This window comes from Syngnathus typhle, linkage group LG6 (assembly GCF_033458585.1).
Source record: "Syngnathus typhle isolate RoL2023-S1 ecotype Sweden linkage group LG6, RoL_Styp_1.0, whole genome shotgun sequence".
Classification (NCBI taxonomy): domain Eukaryota; kingdom Metazoa; phylum Chordata; class Actinopteri; order Syngnathiformes; family Syngnathidae; genus Syngnathus; species Syngnathus typhle.
The window spans coordinates 4,854,205-4,870,735 of record NC_083743.1 but is presented as its reverse complement, the minus strand read 5'-3'; the positions used below and the strand labels follow the sequence as shown (position 1 = coordinate 4,870,735).

The 16,531-nt window shown below is 44.2% G+C and overlaps 1 protein-coding gene and 1 long non-coding RNA gene across 4 annotated transcripts in view; one reads left to right on the top strand and one right to left on the bottom strand.

The window, feature by feature from the left end:
• The first annotated feature begins 414 nt into the window (after nt 1-414).
• The window catches only part of LOC133155546 (uncharacterized), a 69,912-nt gene continuing 53,795 nt past the window's right edge, over nt 415-16,531 (top strand). For all 3 annotated transcript variants that reach the window (XR_009714691.1, XR_009714689.1, XR_009714690.1), the window contains exon 1: nt 415-595. This is a non-coding gene — a long non-coding RNA (uncharacterized LOC133155546). The remainder of the gene's footprint in view (nt 596-16,531) is intronic.
• rtn4rl1b (reticulon 4 receptor-like 1b) overlaps nt 2,106-16,531 on the bottom strand; it is a 68,466-nt gene continuing 54,040 nt past the window's right edge. Inside the window, exons 2-3 of the mRNA XM_061280951.1 lie at nt 5,000-5,451; nt 2,106-4,358 (exon numbers count right to left, since the gene is read on the bottom strand). Coding sequence (XP_061136935.1) covers nt 3,471-4,358; nt 5,000-5,451 — 1,340 coding nt within the window. The 3' untranslated portion in view covers nt 2,106-3,470. The remainder of the gene's footprint in view (nt 4,359-4,999; nt 5,452-16,531) is intronic.

The following is a 16,531-nucleotide window of genomic DNA, read 5'->3' as shown; positions in this document are numbered from 1 at the left end:
CCAGACTTGGAGCGGACGTGATAGGCAGTGACGTCGCTCACATCTCTGACAACGTGCGGCAGGAAATAAAGACAGACAGCGTGTCGGAGTGGCAACATCCAGTAATCAAAAGACAGCCAAGCGGAGCCGCCAAGTATCCGCCGTACATCAATCATTGACGAGAGTTCACTCTACTTGGAGAAATGTTGGCAAGTCCTTAACAGAATTTTGAAAAAGAGGCTTAAGATCATGTCATGTTTTTGTCGACATTTGTATTTGGTTGGGTTTCAAGTTGTCTTTTACCTGTGCTTGTAACCCCGCCCCCTTGTGTCTTCCAATCAGCTCGCTCGGCCACTTTTGTCTTGTTCAGGTGTTCCTCATTGTCAGCTTCCTGGTTTCTTTCACTCATTTATTCATTCTGTCACCATATTGCAGGGTTGAGGACCCGGGATGAAATGGCAAACACAATCAGAAACACAAAATAACACAAGTGCACAAGTCCAGGAAGCAAAATACAAGTCACTTGAGGAGACAGCAAAACAAAAGTGGCCGAGGGATCTGATTGGAAGACACGAGAGTCATGCTTGGAGAGCACAAGTGGAAAGCACAAGGCAAGGTAAGGCAGCTTTATTTGTTATTCAGAAGCAAAGCTGAGAAAACAAAAAATACTCGGATAATATTGCAGGACACATCAAAACTCATTTGAGAGGAGAGAAACTTAAAAAGCAGGACAAAGTAGCTTTGCAGTCTGTCAGGAACACGTCTTTGGCTCACGGCTGGAGACTCGAGTTTGGCGCAGCAGTCTGGCGTCGCTAAGCAAAGCGGCGGAACGGCTCAATTAACTTTGATTACACGTGACGCCAACGTTGACATAAATAGCCCAGACCAAAAAAAAAAAAAAAATTCTGCAGCAGAGTGGAGGAAAAGCTCCTCGTGGCGGTACATAAGAGCCGTCGTTTGATGTTCCGACTGCAGGCCCGCCCTTCTTCCATCTGACAAGAAGAACAACCGAAATGCACCGTCACAAGGACACCTACGTCGGTGACTGTCTTTTTTTAAAAAAAAAAAATATTCCCCCCGGCGTAATCTGTCTGATTTGAGGTGAGAGACAAGCGGATTAGCGTGCGTCTAATCCACGCAGGTGCTGTCAAGGCCTCGGGCCGCCACTTTAACGCGAGTTTATTATGCAGCCCCGACTCGCTCGGCAGAAATGGAGCACGCCGCCGCTCTTAGGGGAATTTTCCACTCGCCGTAAATAGGCCAAAAATAACAGCTGGAATGGGATAGAGGTGAACTTTGTGATTAACTTGAGAAAGTAGGTGCAAAGCATTTTGTGTGTGTTTTCTTTTTTGCGGCTATTAATCACAGTGTCACGCCGTCTTCCTTGCCGGCTCGCTCCCTTTCTCCCTTTCCATTTTTTCTCTAATTGCCCGCATTTAATTAAACGCCACACAGCGGTGACAGTGAGGCAATTAAAAGCCAAATGGAAACTCAAAGTCCGAGCGGATGTTATTTTAGTGAGCCTGCCATAAAGTGTAATGGGCAATTTTATGCCATGCTGATATAAAAGACTTCAACCACAGGTGCTCATATTTGAGCCGTAGAATTTTTTTTTTTTTTCTTTCTAAGTAACCTAACCCCAACTATTTGCTGAAATGAAATTTTCTATATTCTATAAGCTCGGTCGCATAATTGGAGTCTTGAGGCGTGGCGTGTGCTGAGCAAGCCGAGCGAGCAGGTAAGCGAGGACGTCATGGAGCGAGCGGTTCTGTAATTAGGAAAATCACAGCTGCATTTACGGCGGGAAGCCGCCGTGTTTGCTACACGCCAGATCGGAGCCATCCAAACAAGTAAACAGTTTCTTGGCGGAGGACCCCGCAGGGGACCCGAAAGACACGTTTTGGTCCGACTCAACTATGACAAACACGCGTGTTTGTCGGAATGAATAGATTTGACATTTCAAAAGTGACAACAGCTGCAATGGCGCTGCAATAAAATGAGCAACGTTGATTCATCTCTAAACAAGCTTATGAAACATCACAGCATCAATAAAACAGACTCAGGCTGCCACTTTGAGACATAAGAAGATATAGATTTTAATATCTTTATAAATTTTTTTTCCCGTGACACCGCGCTTAACGCTCTGGGAACGTAATGAACGCACAAATGCAAAAAATCATAGAACCGGAGAGGACGCAGGTACCTTAAATGGTTTTAAAAATATACCATGAAAGAAAAATATCTCCCGATTTAACGAGCCGAAACCCTGTTGTCATAATTGATACCACTGATAATTTTTTTTTTTTCCTCATAGTTTGACAATAATGTATAATATCCGCACTGTAGTCCGTTCCAATGTTACATCATCAATACGAACTCTGTCGTAGTCCATCAGAGGGAGGCACATAAGTTCGCCGGCACATCTCCTACTTGTCCTCCGGTCAGCGTGTGCTTTACGGAATTCCTTTCGGACCTCGCTTACAACTGTCCTGGAACCCGGCGGTCCCAGAATGAGGGCAGAAGTCTTTCCCCTTTAGCCGTGCTCCTTTTTGAATTCTTCTTTTGTGTTTGGATTAAATCGCACAAGTCAGTTCAAATAGCACCCCCCCTTGAGTCTTGTATGACCAAGTGATTCAGGAAAAAAAAAATTCCTCAGTAAGTGATGAGCGGCAGGCAGGCGGGCTCAGTTCGACACCAGGGAAACTGACAAAGCCCTGTTTCACTTGTCCGTGCAGCCCGGGTTCATCGCTAGGTCCATTCTGTGTCTTGGAAAGTAACAAAAAAAAACCCAACAACATACGAGTACAACACACAGACACTCCCCGAGCGAATGGACAGCGGTCCGCAGTTTCACTTAGCAGCTTCATATCCAGTCGGGCAGGAGCAAATGTGTCAATGAAAAGGCAGCCTCACGTGTTGGATTGCTAGCTTACCGTGTCGTTGGATTGCTAGCTTACCGTGTAGTTAGCTGTAGCCATTTCTTGCTGTGAATACGCTTATTAGCCGTGCTATTTATGGCCTTGACTCATCAGTGGCTTTAAATTCCATTTCTTTTTTTAGAATTCATATTTACATTCCCACTTCTGTTAATATTTCTGCTCTTTTTTTTGGACCAACTGCTAGCAAGAAAGGGATTGGAGCTTAATAGAGGCTACACGGGACAGTCGGGATCGCATGTTGAAGACCAAATTTATACTGATTATATTGTCGCCTTTGCCCAATATTTGGTTCTTGGAGCTCCAGAGCTGAAACAGACCAACAAAAAAACACATGGACCTGAAACCTGGCTTTAGTGGCAGTGCACGCTTGGTCTGCATCAACCTTAGGACTCCCTGCGAGTCCTTCTGATGTTTTTATGCTTGTGCTCATCTGATTGGTTACGGTTCCTATACAACAGAGTCACACTCACACATAAAAGACACAGGAGCCAGGAGCGAGTGTGTGTTAAGGGCTTGTTCTTTCCGGTAAACCTTTACCAGACCCGCCGAAGATCAGCGCAGAATAATGTCAATATTTGTTGTCGTCAAGGCAACCGCAAGGGCGTAGACGTACAGTAAAGGCCGGGATGAGGTTGCCTCGTTGTTGGCTTGTTGAACCCCACTCGGGGGTCGAACAGTGGTCCGGGGAACACACTTGTGCTTTCTTCTCGTGACGGTGCCGTCAGGGGACGTATGGTCGTGTTTTCCTCCGTCGGAAAAATCCGGAGAAGAATCCTCCTTGTCTGCCATGACCTCCTTGGAGTGGTGGACCTCGTTGTCACCCTTGCTCTTGCTCCCTCGATTGCGGTTCTTTGAGCAGTTGCGAGGACGGCCGGCCCTGGAGGGGTTCACCACGTTGCTCTGGCCCCCAGAGGCCGCCACTACCCCGCGATTCATGGACGGCGGGCTGACCGTGCCGGATAAGTTGTTGGTCTGGGCTCTGGATTCAGAACTTGAGGAACAGCTGGAGAAGTTCTCCTTGCGCAGATCCTTCAGATCGTTCCCAACCATGTCCACAGGCGCCTGGCAGACCACCGTGGACGTCGAGCCCCTGAATCGTTTCAGCCACTCCCACAGCGTGAGCGCCTTGCAGTCACATGACCAGGGGTTGTCATTGAGACGCAAGTACTCCAGAGAGGGCAACGTGTCCAGGCTCTCTCCTGACAGTTGCATGAGGGAGTTGTTAAACAGATAGAGGGTGGTGAGACGTTTCAGGTCGTGGAACGCCAGGTGGTGAACCCACTCGATCTGGTTTTGGTGCAAAAGCAGACGATCCAGGGCGCTCAGACCCCGAAAAGTGTTCTGGTTGAGTCTCCATAGATGATTTCCGTGGAGGAACAGGTGGCTCAGGTTATGGAGGTCAGCGAATGTGTCATCCTGCAGGAATTTCAGATGATTTTGCTGAGGAGACAAGATGACAAAATGGTGTCATTTATACTCGCTATGGGTTTCTTCAGTACGGGAATGTGTGTGTGGTTGTCATCTATGTTCTAGTTCTTCCCAAAGGTAGTAATTGTTTTGCTTGAAGTCATGGTCTCGGTCACGTCCTATAGAAAACAGGTCCTGCAAATTTGAATGATTTTAAAATATTTTTGAAGACTTCAGAGGTCTGAAAGGGGACCAAGTCCATTCAAGATCTATTAGTTCAATAATTCAGATGTGTATCTTTAATAGTTTCGGTATGGTGTATGTTCAACCGGTTGTCCTGTGCGGGTGACATTGTCGACCCCGATAAACCGGCTTCTGATTTGAACTCATGCAAAATGTAGAAACCTAATGAGCTGTGCCCAATGAATAGTAATGACTCCGCCTGTCGAAGACGGAAAATCCGAGAAAACATCTGCCGCCCTAAAACACAGTCGGAAATGTTGTGCTGACTTTGGAAAATGACGCCTCCTCACTTATGTAGTCTTGACCCTCAAGCAAAGAAGCGGAAGCATTGCAGATGAACCCATTAAAGATTATTTAAAGAAGCCAGCGTTGATTAAATTAAAATGTTTTCAAGTCAGTCAAAGTGGATTTGAGCAAAGATCTTGGATTACCTGCAAGTGGAGATACTGCAGGTTCCTTAATCCTTGAAAGATGTTATTCGGGAGCGAGCTAAGTCCGCAGCGATACAGGTGCAGAGCATTCAGACGGCTCAACCCGTGGAAGGTGTCTTCAGCCAGGGAACGCAGGTGGCGGTTATCTCCCAGATCCAGCTCCTCGAGTAGCGTGAAGCCGCGGAACGTCGACGGCTCGATGTACGTGATGTTGTTGGAGTAAATCCAGAGAGTCACCGTGTTGGTGCTGAAGTGACCTCGGAGCAACCGGTGGATCTTGTTGTTCTGCAGGAAGATCCGTTCGCTATCAGGCGGGATGCCTTCGGGGACCGTCAGGAAGTTGTGGGCCTGGCAGGAGACGGTGCTGGGAGCCGTGTAGCAGATACAGTGACGCGGGCAGGACCAGGAAAACTCCAGGCCGCAGAGAACCAGCAGGAACTCTAGCCCACAGCCTGCGTTGAGCACAAAAGCAAATTAGAATTTCTTGTTGATGAAATCAAAGCCAAGCGGGAATCAAGAGGGACCGTTTTTCCCAATCTGCTTCTAATTTGCACACAAACATAAGGATTGTCTCCGTTGGCCCATACAGCCCAAAGTCGTTACGTTTAGGCTGACGGCGCCCGAAGAGAACAAATAATCGCTCCGGCGAGTCACCGAGCAACACAAACGGAGGTATTTCAAGCAGACCTAATGAGGACGTGCCATTACGAGGCCATTGCTCTCCATTCTATCGGCGCCATTTGTCAGCCGGCGTACGTCGGGCGCCATCTCCATTTGCCAGTTAAATTGGCCGTGGAGCGCTTATTTAAACTTGTGTTAAGAAGCTTCCAGGCACTTCCTGATCGGTGACATGATTTGCCGTCTCCTGGGGGACGTGGGGGGGGTAGATGTGACTTAGCCACATTTCTTCGCCTCTGAAATGAGCTTGACGCTCGGGCCGTTTGGCAAGCTCCGTCTGACAAACCTCCGGCTGCCTTCCACTCGCTTTATTATTCAGCGCGCACAAGACGGCTCATTCACTGCCTCTAATCGATACGCCTCCGTTGCCTTTTAACTAACCCTCTAATCCCGGGGTCCTTTATGCCGAGAACTTTCTGCCAAGGAGGCTAGCGTGTTTTTCTGCCCGTTCGCAACGAAGCTGTGACCAAATGGTGACATTGAGCGTCTGATTCCACCGACCTTTAACAGTGATTCTGTTCGCTGTTGTGCCACCCGAACAGGCTCGACTTTAATCCCGATCGCTAAACCCTGCCAGTGGGCAACGTATCCTCCTGAACCGGCAACATTTTTCATGTCGACGAACACTGTCAGAATCTGTCTCGGAAAAAAAACAATTTTGACCTCTATCAAAACATGGTATCCAGTTTTTTTCTTCAGTCACCCGGAAAGTAGTTTCTCAATCTTTTGCCGACGTATAGTAATCCCTCGTTTATCACGGATAATTGGTTCCAAAAACCACCCGCGATAAGTGAAATCCGCAAAGTACGGTCACCAAATACTGGGCAGGCTAACGAGTTATCAGAAAGATGCTAATTTGCGATCGTGCTAACACGCGACAACGGACATCTAAAGGAATGTAAACGAACATTTGGAGCAATGCTACATTGTCCTAAAGGTTAGACACATGTTTCCTCAATTTAGAAGTTTTATTTTGACTTTAAAATTTGTTTTTATTTTGAAAAAAAGAAATCCGCGATGTAGTGAAGCTGCGATAAACGAAACGCGAAGTAGCGAGGGATCACTGTATCGTGCTCGGCTTCGACCGACGGAGTAAATAGCTTTGCTCGCTCTCGGGAAATAAAAGGTTTGCTCTATTTATTCAACATTTTTTTTTCCGTTTGAGTGTGGTAATTAAGATGGATCTTTCTCATCTTGGTCTGTTTAACGCGAAATAAACATCAAGGCAACAGCCAAAACATTGGCGCAAAGTTTCAGTTTCAAATTTACATAGTTGTTATTACACTTTCCTGACTGCGACGGCGCATCCATCCAAGAGATTCCATTATTCAGGAAAATGATCTTGCTCTCCTTTCGCTAATTCTATTCCTTTTGTACTATTCCCATTAACGTTTTGCTCCATGCATGTCGTCGATGGAATTAGATAATGTCAGGAGAAAGACAGGCGGACGGAGATAAGCACGATACAAAAAGGAGTGTGACGGAATGATAATGTGGAGATTTTGACACACTTTCGACTTGCAACTCGTTTTACGCAGGGAGGCAAGCCCCGCCCCCTCGCTGCACTGATTCTTCCGACTCTCCTGATGCCTTGCATTTTGCATGACTGGTTATCTTTAAAAAATTCAGAACACAGAAAATCTCGTCATTTTCCAAAATGGACTTGCAAGGTTATCATTTGACAATACTACAGAAGCCCTGAAAGCTGCTGATTGTTTCCGGGTCGTGTTAGCTCATTACAAGCCCTGACCCTTCCTGACTGACCAGAAATGACAGACTCTCTCAATTTCTTTTTTTTTTTTTCCCCCTGCGGAAGGTTGTTTTGCCCTCTTTTGCCCCCTTCATCATCAAGCTCACCCTTTTTTTTTTCCCCCTGTGAGGCTGAGCAGTGGAAAATAGATAAAGGAACCCAAATGGATATAGTCCCTTGATAGACAATGAGAAGGCATCACGCGGAATACAAATGCAACAAGGTTCAAACCGGATTTGCCCTTATGAATAAAGCATGTGCGCTAATGGGAAGGACTGCCCAGCTGCATTACGGTGGCTTCATTAAACGGGACAAACGCCTTTTTCTCTCCAAAGATCGGACCCATTTCCAGCGTTCGATGATTGGAACGAACATGTCTTCCCACGCCGTGTTTACAACTGATATCTGTGCTTCATTGCTCAAGTGCATGTCTTGAATTGAGACTTATAAATTAGTGTTTAGATGAGGTTTTCTTCGATGGTATCAAGTGTGTTTGGCTACCAATCAAAGGTTTAGGGTCTCCCAGAAAATGTTGTATATTCCGTGAAAACTAACAAAGTTGCTTAAGGGCTTTCTTATCGTACTTTAGCCTTCTTGGAAAATTAACAATGAGCCATTGGAACTCTTGAGGGATGGTTTCTGGGAATGGGCCTTTGGAGCTGTTGCATTAAAAACAAATGTTTGAAGCCAGAATAGTCATTTACCACATTCACAATATATAGAGTATATTCCTGATTAATGTTATTGAAAAAAATAGCAATTTTATTTGAAGAATAAGCGACCTCAATTTCTTTCAACGGTAGTGTACACAATCATATCTCGAACCGGGCTTCGGTACGATTCAATGATGGTTTTATTTTAAAACGACCTTAAGAGGTAGACAAGGCAGTTGCGTAGACTGGTTGCTAGATTAAGCTAGTCTGGCATCTCTCACTGAATTGCAAGAAGACGGACGCCTCAGGGATCAGCTGGCTCCATATGTCAACATCATACAACATGTATGAACACGGTCGTCATGCGTGTGTAAAGCTGATGTCAAATTGGCACGGGAAGCTGTTTGCCATCTTTCCAAGATCTAGCTAGCTTGTTTACGTGAAGCTTATTTGGCTTTTTTTGTTCCCGGTGACGATGCTCAGGCATGTGAACTGAATGCTAAAACGGCTAACGCTAATGTCGTCGTTTGTGTCAACGGAGGGATGGATGGAGGGCAGCCACAGTATTGTCCCAACCTGCATTATTAATAAGACTCGTTCTCTTTGTGTCATAACACGCTATGCGAGTCCCTTCAAGTGCAATTAATTATCACGGGCGCAGACTCGAGTCGAGTTGGCAAGTGACCTCGACCGTCCCCGCGTCAGCAGAAAATGTCAGACTGTCCGAGATATAGAAGAAAGCAATGTCAAGAACAGTAACGTGCTTCCACCCTTGCATCATCTCATTTTATTGAATTTTCAGGATTTAAAAATCTAAAAATAAAATGCGACGCCGATAAGGTTTACGTAGAAACACGCTCTAAATATTCGACTTTATATAAAATGTCCCAGCGGGGAGTACATTCCTCTGAATAAAACATCCTCTTCTAAGGTTTTCCTGCGTGAGTCAGTGATTGCATATTTATGCTAATTAAGTTGCGCGGAACACACGAAAGGCAGCCGATTGCTCGCAGGCTTTCCAAAACAGTAATCATCTGACGTTGACATTTCCGAATGTTCATGTTAGTAACGCTGCTTGCCGCCATCTTTGTCTGTATGTCTCTTTTGTCAGGGGGCGGGGCATAAAGTTGTGTCGGGAGTCAGGAACGAAAAAGTAGCAGGCTTGGCCATGGAATGAACATTCCAGAAAAGTATAATTGGATTTTGTTGAAGATGTTGGCAAAGTGTTTGCCTTCAATTAAACGTGCACCCATCTATTGTTGTTGACGCCTTTTGCCAACACTTTAAGAGCCTCATTAGGGACCTTTTTTTCTAATAACAAGTAAAAGAGCCATTAAAAAACTGCTTTAGCTTTTTCAAATAGTCTCTCATTTTGTGTCTTTTTTTCCATTTGGTTGTTTTTGTGGCTGAGCTTCTGGGTGATTGACTTTTTCGTGCTCAGAAATGCGGCATTAGAATCCAAATGGCTGCTTTTTAGTTTAATCAGTTCCTGCGGTGGCTCCGCCCACATTAGACCGTGCCCATGGATTTGTCAGTCGTTTGGCTCCTAACGTTCTGCCGTTTGATTAAATCCCCAATGTTGGATTGTTTTCAACTTGAAGTGGCAATAAAAAGCACGAAGCAAGCACACTTGGCCTCTTCCCCCCCCCCCCCCCCTTCTTTAAACTGTTGTCTATTTGCCAGCTTCACTATTAACCAAACATTTTGGGGAATTTATTTTAATCAAAATATTTTTCCTCCATTTAAATAAACACCATTTCATATAAGCGTAGCATCAGTTTGCTTTTGTCTCCTTTTTTGTAAGGAGATGGCTGATAAAAGTAACAGTAACATTGTTTGTGCGTGGGAGAACAGTAAGAGTCAGCTGAAAGGTGGGAAACAGACAAATAAAAACGAATTTGTGCTTATTAGCAAACAAAAGCTAGCAAGTTAAAACAAGCGGAGATGCTCAACATTAAACAAGATGAGTAGCGAGCGCTCAGGCAGATGACGGCCACATCTCTCCGTAAAGAAGCTCAAAATCTGCTTGGAACGATGATGGCTTTTTGGGGTTTAATATCTAGCACTGGCACGCTAGCACTTTGGGATCATCGGGTCTCTTTGAAACTGCTCCTGCTTGGGTTCCTCTTGAGTGCCCCCCCCCCCCCACCCTGCATCTCCTTGCTGTTGCCTCCTTACATATAAACTGCACTAGATCCAAACAGATCAATTATTCATAGCAGGTGAGAGACGCTCGCTGCGCTGAGTTACAAGAATCTTCAAAGAGGCAAGAAAGAAAAAAAAACAGCAAATCAAGCAGAACGATGTTTGTCTCTTTGCGTTGTGACTGATTAGTTTGAGCCACGGGCGGCGGACCCGGCGACCAAGACTGAGCGAGTTGAAAGACACACCTTGAGGGAGGTCCTGTCATTTGGTGGATTGTTATTCTAAGATTAGATTGACAAGGCAGCAAGTAGAGGCTTAAAACTGATTGGTTTACAAGAGTAAAAAAGCTAGGGGGCGCTATTTCCCCTTCAGAAATCGACGTAGCTCCAGTTATGGCCCTCTAGCATTTTATTTGATATTGTAAAATATATTTATGAATTATTTTCTCAGCCCCGAGCGCCGTGCCCTCGGTAAACGTTTGATTTCGAAAGTGGATCTTCGCATTCTTCCGCGTCTCCCTTATGGTGCTTTATCCCGATTTAATTGATTCCGTCGCTCCTTTCCTAAAAGTACAAAGCGCCGAGGTTCGGCGCACAAGACCTCGTCGCTGTCTAGCGGTGATTAAAGGCAACACGGCCTGGCTGCAGGAGATACCGTAGCGGCTTACGGGATTTAGTGAGTCACGCACGCGGCACAATGTAGCCAACCCAAGATTCACTTCAAAGGACTCCCGTCTTCGGAACCTTGCAACATCCAGGCCGCCTTTTCGGGTCGTTTGGCCCGAGCGCTCACTGCCGTTCGCAAGTCTCTGTTTTGCATTTGTCACGCTGAAGCCGATTTGAGTTGCTAGCATGCTAAACACTTTGATTTACATTTCTCTAAGGTGCCTGTGCTGAAATCAGACAACCTGACTTTTGGAGTCGGAGAAGAATAAAAGTAGCGGACATAGTTTGATTAAAACTGTAAAAAAAAAAAAAAAAAAGGCAGCTCTGGTTGACAGCGATTCGGCAAATAACAAACAGATTTTTTCCATTAACAAAACAACACTCGGTCGCCTCTGAGGCGCTTAACTGTATTCTCTGCCGCCGTTCAATATTGACTGGAGGAAGAAATGGCTTCGAAAACATTGTTAGATCAGGTCACTGCCTGAGGAGAAGAATTATAAAGTATATATTTTTTAAAGCTGCATTTGGCTGAGGATAAAAGTATGTATTCTCCTGGCATCACTCACAATGCAAGTGCGGTAGATTTGTTTTGAAAGACGTCAAGTCCTCAGTTTGGATTGGAGCAAAGTACAACTTTACACCCACATTTACAGTCCAGTGTTAAAAGTGCACAGAAAATGTGAAATCAATAAAGTTGAGGTATTTTGATCAAAATTTCTTCGTGACAAGAAAAACTAAGTGCGACCATTAAAGATTTTTGTCAATTTTGTAACCTTGAATAAACCCTGACAAAAAGTCAACATTCAGTCCGCCTGCAAGTAGGTCGGGCTTTTGTTTTGACTTTTCTTGTCACGCCGTAGTGGTGATTAGTGGTGATAAGACCGCAAGCAAGAACTGAACTTAATGGTCTCTTTGCCATCACCCCGACCCGCAACCTCATTGCACTAAATCCAAAAAGTAATTCCAAAAAGCAAGAAGAGGGACGGCTAGATCCGCTCTTAGAAAAAATAAAAAGTTCAAGTGGACTGTTTGTCTTTCAGTGTGCAATGCAAAACTCCTTCACAGGAGAGCAGCCAAGCTTCCGATAGGGCGAGTTTAGCGCTGTGTGGCGCCCCATCGGGACTATTATCTTCACACCTCCGTGCCCACTGCGCCTCCCCCCTCCCTCTCCCACATCTCACCGCCAACCTGCCGGTCGGGTCCTTTCCAAGGTTCCAGCGGGCCTCACTCAACCATGGGGGAGCTGTAATGGCCAAAAGCCCAAACTCAAATATGTGGCGTTTGCAAAACTGATTCTTTCTGTTGAACTTGACAAATGGCACCTGTGTATGTGTGTGTGTTTGTGTAACCTAGTGGGGGTCCTATTTTCTTTTTTTTCTAACCTTTCCCCTCCACCAAGACTTCAGACTTTACGATTTAAAAATAGCATTCTACCACTTCACAATGCTTCCACTTCAGTTTCAGGGTTCACTCGAACCCAGAACCCCCAGTCTGCGAGCCACTACCCTACCACGCCGCCTGCAATCATAAAATCAATTTCCCATAACGTGTCCTGTTTACTAACCCGCTGAACAGTAAATCAATATGAAAACGATGTTGACGATAATCACCGTCTATTAAATCTTTAATTTCCCGACATTGAACTCCATTAGCGAATCGCAATAATCTCTCTGCGATTCCCATAAAAATGTAAATAAATCATCGACGACGTCACGTTTTAGCGCCGTGCCATAAAACCACTTTGCGGCTTATGTGGATCGCTCTCACTGCATCGGGCTTTTTGCAAAACAATGCCGCTTTCTCAGCGGCGCGCTAAACGCCCCGCTAATCCTCGGCTACACTCAACAAGTCAACTATCTAGCACACTCCTGTTTCCCTTGCAGATGTTCTGCTCCACTCCAACCCGCTCACCATTTATTTATTCATTTTTGGGCCCACTGCAGAAAAACACGTGGGCGTCCGAGAGATAAATCAAGAGGTGGGGAGTTTAGCCCGGGGTTTGTTAATATGCGGCGTGCAAGTTATCTTGTCTGGAAAAGCAAATCGGGAGGGGGGGGGGGGGGGGGGGTCAGGGGGATTAGTATCATGTTAATGATAATTAGAGGTAAAGACAATGAGCACATTTCATGGTGGGATAATGGAGAGGGAATATCATTCATGATGCAAACGCTCGGCTCGGCGCTTTAGTCACGATAAAGGATTCACATAAAGTTTTAGAGCTGCTGCAAGAGTTTTTTTTTTCTTTCTTTCTCCCCTCCTTCTGCAAGGCGCTGAATAATTGAAAAGCAGCGCTGAAGAAAACAGCGCAAATGAGCAGGCTTATTCTTAAATCATTCGTATGATGTTTGCTAGTGTTTTAATGATCTTGCAATCTAAATATCATTTGACTTTTTTTTTTTTTCTCCACTAACGGCACTAATCGGTATTAAATTGGTCATTTCTTTGTTTAGCATTCATGAAAATCACAAGTAATTATATAAAAATGTTATTGTCAAAAGGGGCTCGCTTTTTAAAGTGTTGCGCCACTCGATTAAATTTAATAATTTAAAGCGGCTTTTAAAACAGGCTTGTACAGTTTATTTGGATTTAACTTTTTAGTACTAGGTGTATTTAGAATAGATTACATTTAGCAAGCATTCAGTAGATTTCAGAGTATTTAATTACTTTTAGGAATTGTTTGATTATATTTAGGATGGTGGGAATTTTAATATATTTAACAGTATTTAGGTAACCATTTGATTATGTCTTATATTTACCGTAATTTTCGGACTATAAGTTGCACCGGAGTATAAATCGCACCAGCCATAAAATGCCCAAAAAAGTAAAAAAAAAACATATATATGTATATAAGTCCCTCCTGAGTATAAGTCGCCCCCCCACCCAAACTATGAAAAAAACCGCGACTTATAGTCCGAAAATTACGGTAAATATGTCTCTAAATATTTAGAGTACATTTTGTATTTCAGCAAATTAAAGTGCGTTTCAGTAAACCGCCGCTTATGTCACAGAATTAATTAAGTCACTTTCACACTCCGGGTTCTATTTTTGTAGGCAGCCGCTCGTGATGCAGCTCCAGCCTCTCAATCAAGAAGAATTATTTGTTGTGTAAATGTTAGATTTGGGACTTTTTAGGTCAGGGAGAAAGTTTGCTACTCTGGGAAGAACTCCATTCAATTGGCCCAGTTTGAAATGACGAGAGAAACCGTCAATCCACTTGCCCCAAAGACATTATCATATTAGCGCTGATGTGCACATTTGCTTTTCGGCGGCCGTAAAAGCAGCGGGAGTGCTTTTTATTCCGCTCGTAGATGGTGAACTAGAAATCTGTGCAGAATCAATAATTTGATATTGTGTGTTTGTGCGAAGACCGTACTTTCATCAGCAATTCAATATTTGGAAGCAGCAATAAGACTGGCAGGCAACACCCAGAGGAAGATTCAATTCAAAATGAGAGCCTTCATTTCTTCCACAGAAAAACGGGGAAAGGCTGCAGATAGAAAGTTTTGCTTCTGATCCTCGGGCAAACCGGAAAACGCTCAATAATAATGAATATTGTCTCTAAGCATCTGATTTCAAGTAAAGATTGGAACAGATTTTCTTGAATGCACTCCCGATGATGGAAATAAAACATAGCTTATATTACGATGGTTGTCTTACTTCCTGGTTGCATCTTTTATTTTTTTGCCATTACCCGAATGAAACGATGGATTCCACCGGTTTACTGTTTTGAATGGTGCCTACACATTAGTTTACGGTTGCTAGCATGCAAGCGAGTGCGCTTGCTAGCTTGCTTGCTAGCTCGCTAGCTAAAGAACAGAATGGCGATGGGCTCATCCAATGCGTCACTTGGTATTTTGTGGGTCCACATAAACTGTCATAGTTTGGAGTCTTGTTTTATATATTTTTTGATTCATGAAAAAAAAAAAACAACAACCAGCATTCAAAGAAAAGCTGAACATCGCTGAAATGTAATTCCCTCAATTACCGTAATTTTCAGACTATAAGTCACACCGGAGTATAAGTCGCACCAGCCATAAAATGCCCAAAGAAGTGAAAAAAAAACACATACATGTATATAAGTCGCTCCTGAGTATAAGTCGCCCCCCCACCCAAACTATGAAAAAAAACGTGACTTATAGTCCGAAAATTACGGTATACCTAATTTCATATCGATTTAATTGTTGAAGTGTTCTTATCTTTCATTGCTATTGATGTTCTCATACAAGTTTTTTTTTAGCTGCTGCTCAAAAATGCAGTGTACATCTGACTTTTATAATATTGTTTTACTTAATAACCCCCTCCACGTTTTTTCATTTCCAATCGGAAATAATCGACAAGCTCAAACGTGATCAGTGAGAAATGCAATGCAATGCAAAGTCGCTACAGCGAGGCGGAGAACACCTTGCATGACATTGAGGTAATAAACTTGCAGTTGGAATTGAAATGTCCCACCTGATGCAATGTCACGCATGAGTCATTGCAGGTACTGGACTTGAATCTCCCCACGGTTACAAAGCCTCACCTCGGAGCGTTTCGGCAATGCAAACCAAGTAGCAGTAGAAGAATATTTATTCCAACGTCTGCTACGGAGAAAGCGTTCGTGCTTGAGGCCCATTTACACTCCAAACAATCTTCTGTCCTAACATACGACAGGCGCTCATTATCTCCGGACAGCAGCTTTTCTTTCAGCCAGCTAATGATTTTCCCTCTAGAAAACACGAAAAAAAAAAGCCCAAATGATTTTTTTTCCCCATTCCCGTAGCCTCATACAAACTCCTACTGGCGTCTCGTAGCTCTGATCCGGTGCCATAAATTAGATGTTTAATCGTATCATTAGTAATCAACACAAGAAGCGTCTCTTTGCCGCGCTCTCCTCTGGCGCGTGTGATGAAAGCGGGCGAATGCAAAGCGCCGTGATGTTTTTTTCCCCCCGAACCTACATTTGTATTTGCAACTGCAAATTAGGCTGTCGGTGCCAGAGAAGGTACGAACACAAATATTTTAATACTTTCTTGCTCGCAGTGGAAAGGAAATAATAATGCGGAGCCTCGTCGAAGGAAGGCTAACTGCTAGCTTGTATGCTAGCTACATTTTGGTTGCCAACTCATATTTTTATTTATTTTTTAATTTGAATAGGGACTTGGGACTTGAGACAAAACCAGCTTCTCTTTTATTTTCGGGCTGAATAATCGAATTTAAATCGACATCGCAGTGGAGTAGAATCCAATTTCCAAATCGCAAAGGCTGCGGTTTTTGGGGAAGGCTAATCAGCAGAGACATCTAACAATTGGGTCAGTGCTGACTTAAGGAGAAAAAAATGCTCAAATTTGGGATCAGCATGTGGGCTCTCTGTCTTAATAACGTCTTCTATTAATTTGCTAGCAGACAGACGAAAACGTAGCGCCTTGACAGGCAAGGGAACATCGATGAATCCCAATCAGAATGAACTTGAATATATTTTCGACTTGATTTGGTGCAATGATGCTGCTTGATGATGCAAATATTTTCGTACGAGCTACGGCAGGCTGTCAAGCCGCGTCAACTTAAATTGCGAGAGAAGCGAGCCGCAACCAAACAAAAAGTTGAAAGCGAAGCTCTGTGCTTCGCTTGTTTGCATCAACGTGCTCAAGTTCTGATTGGG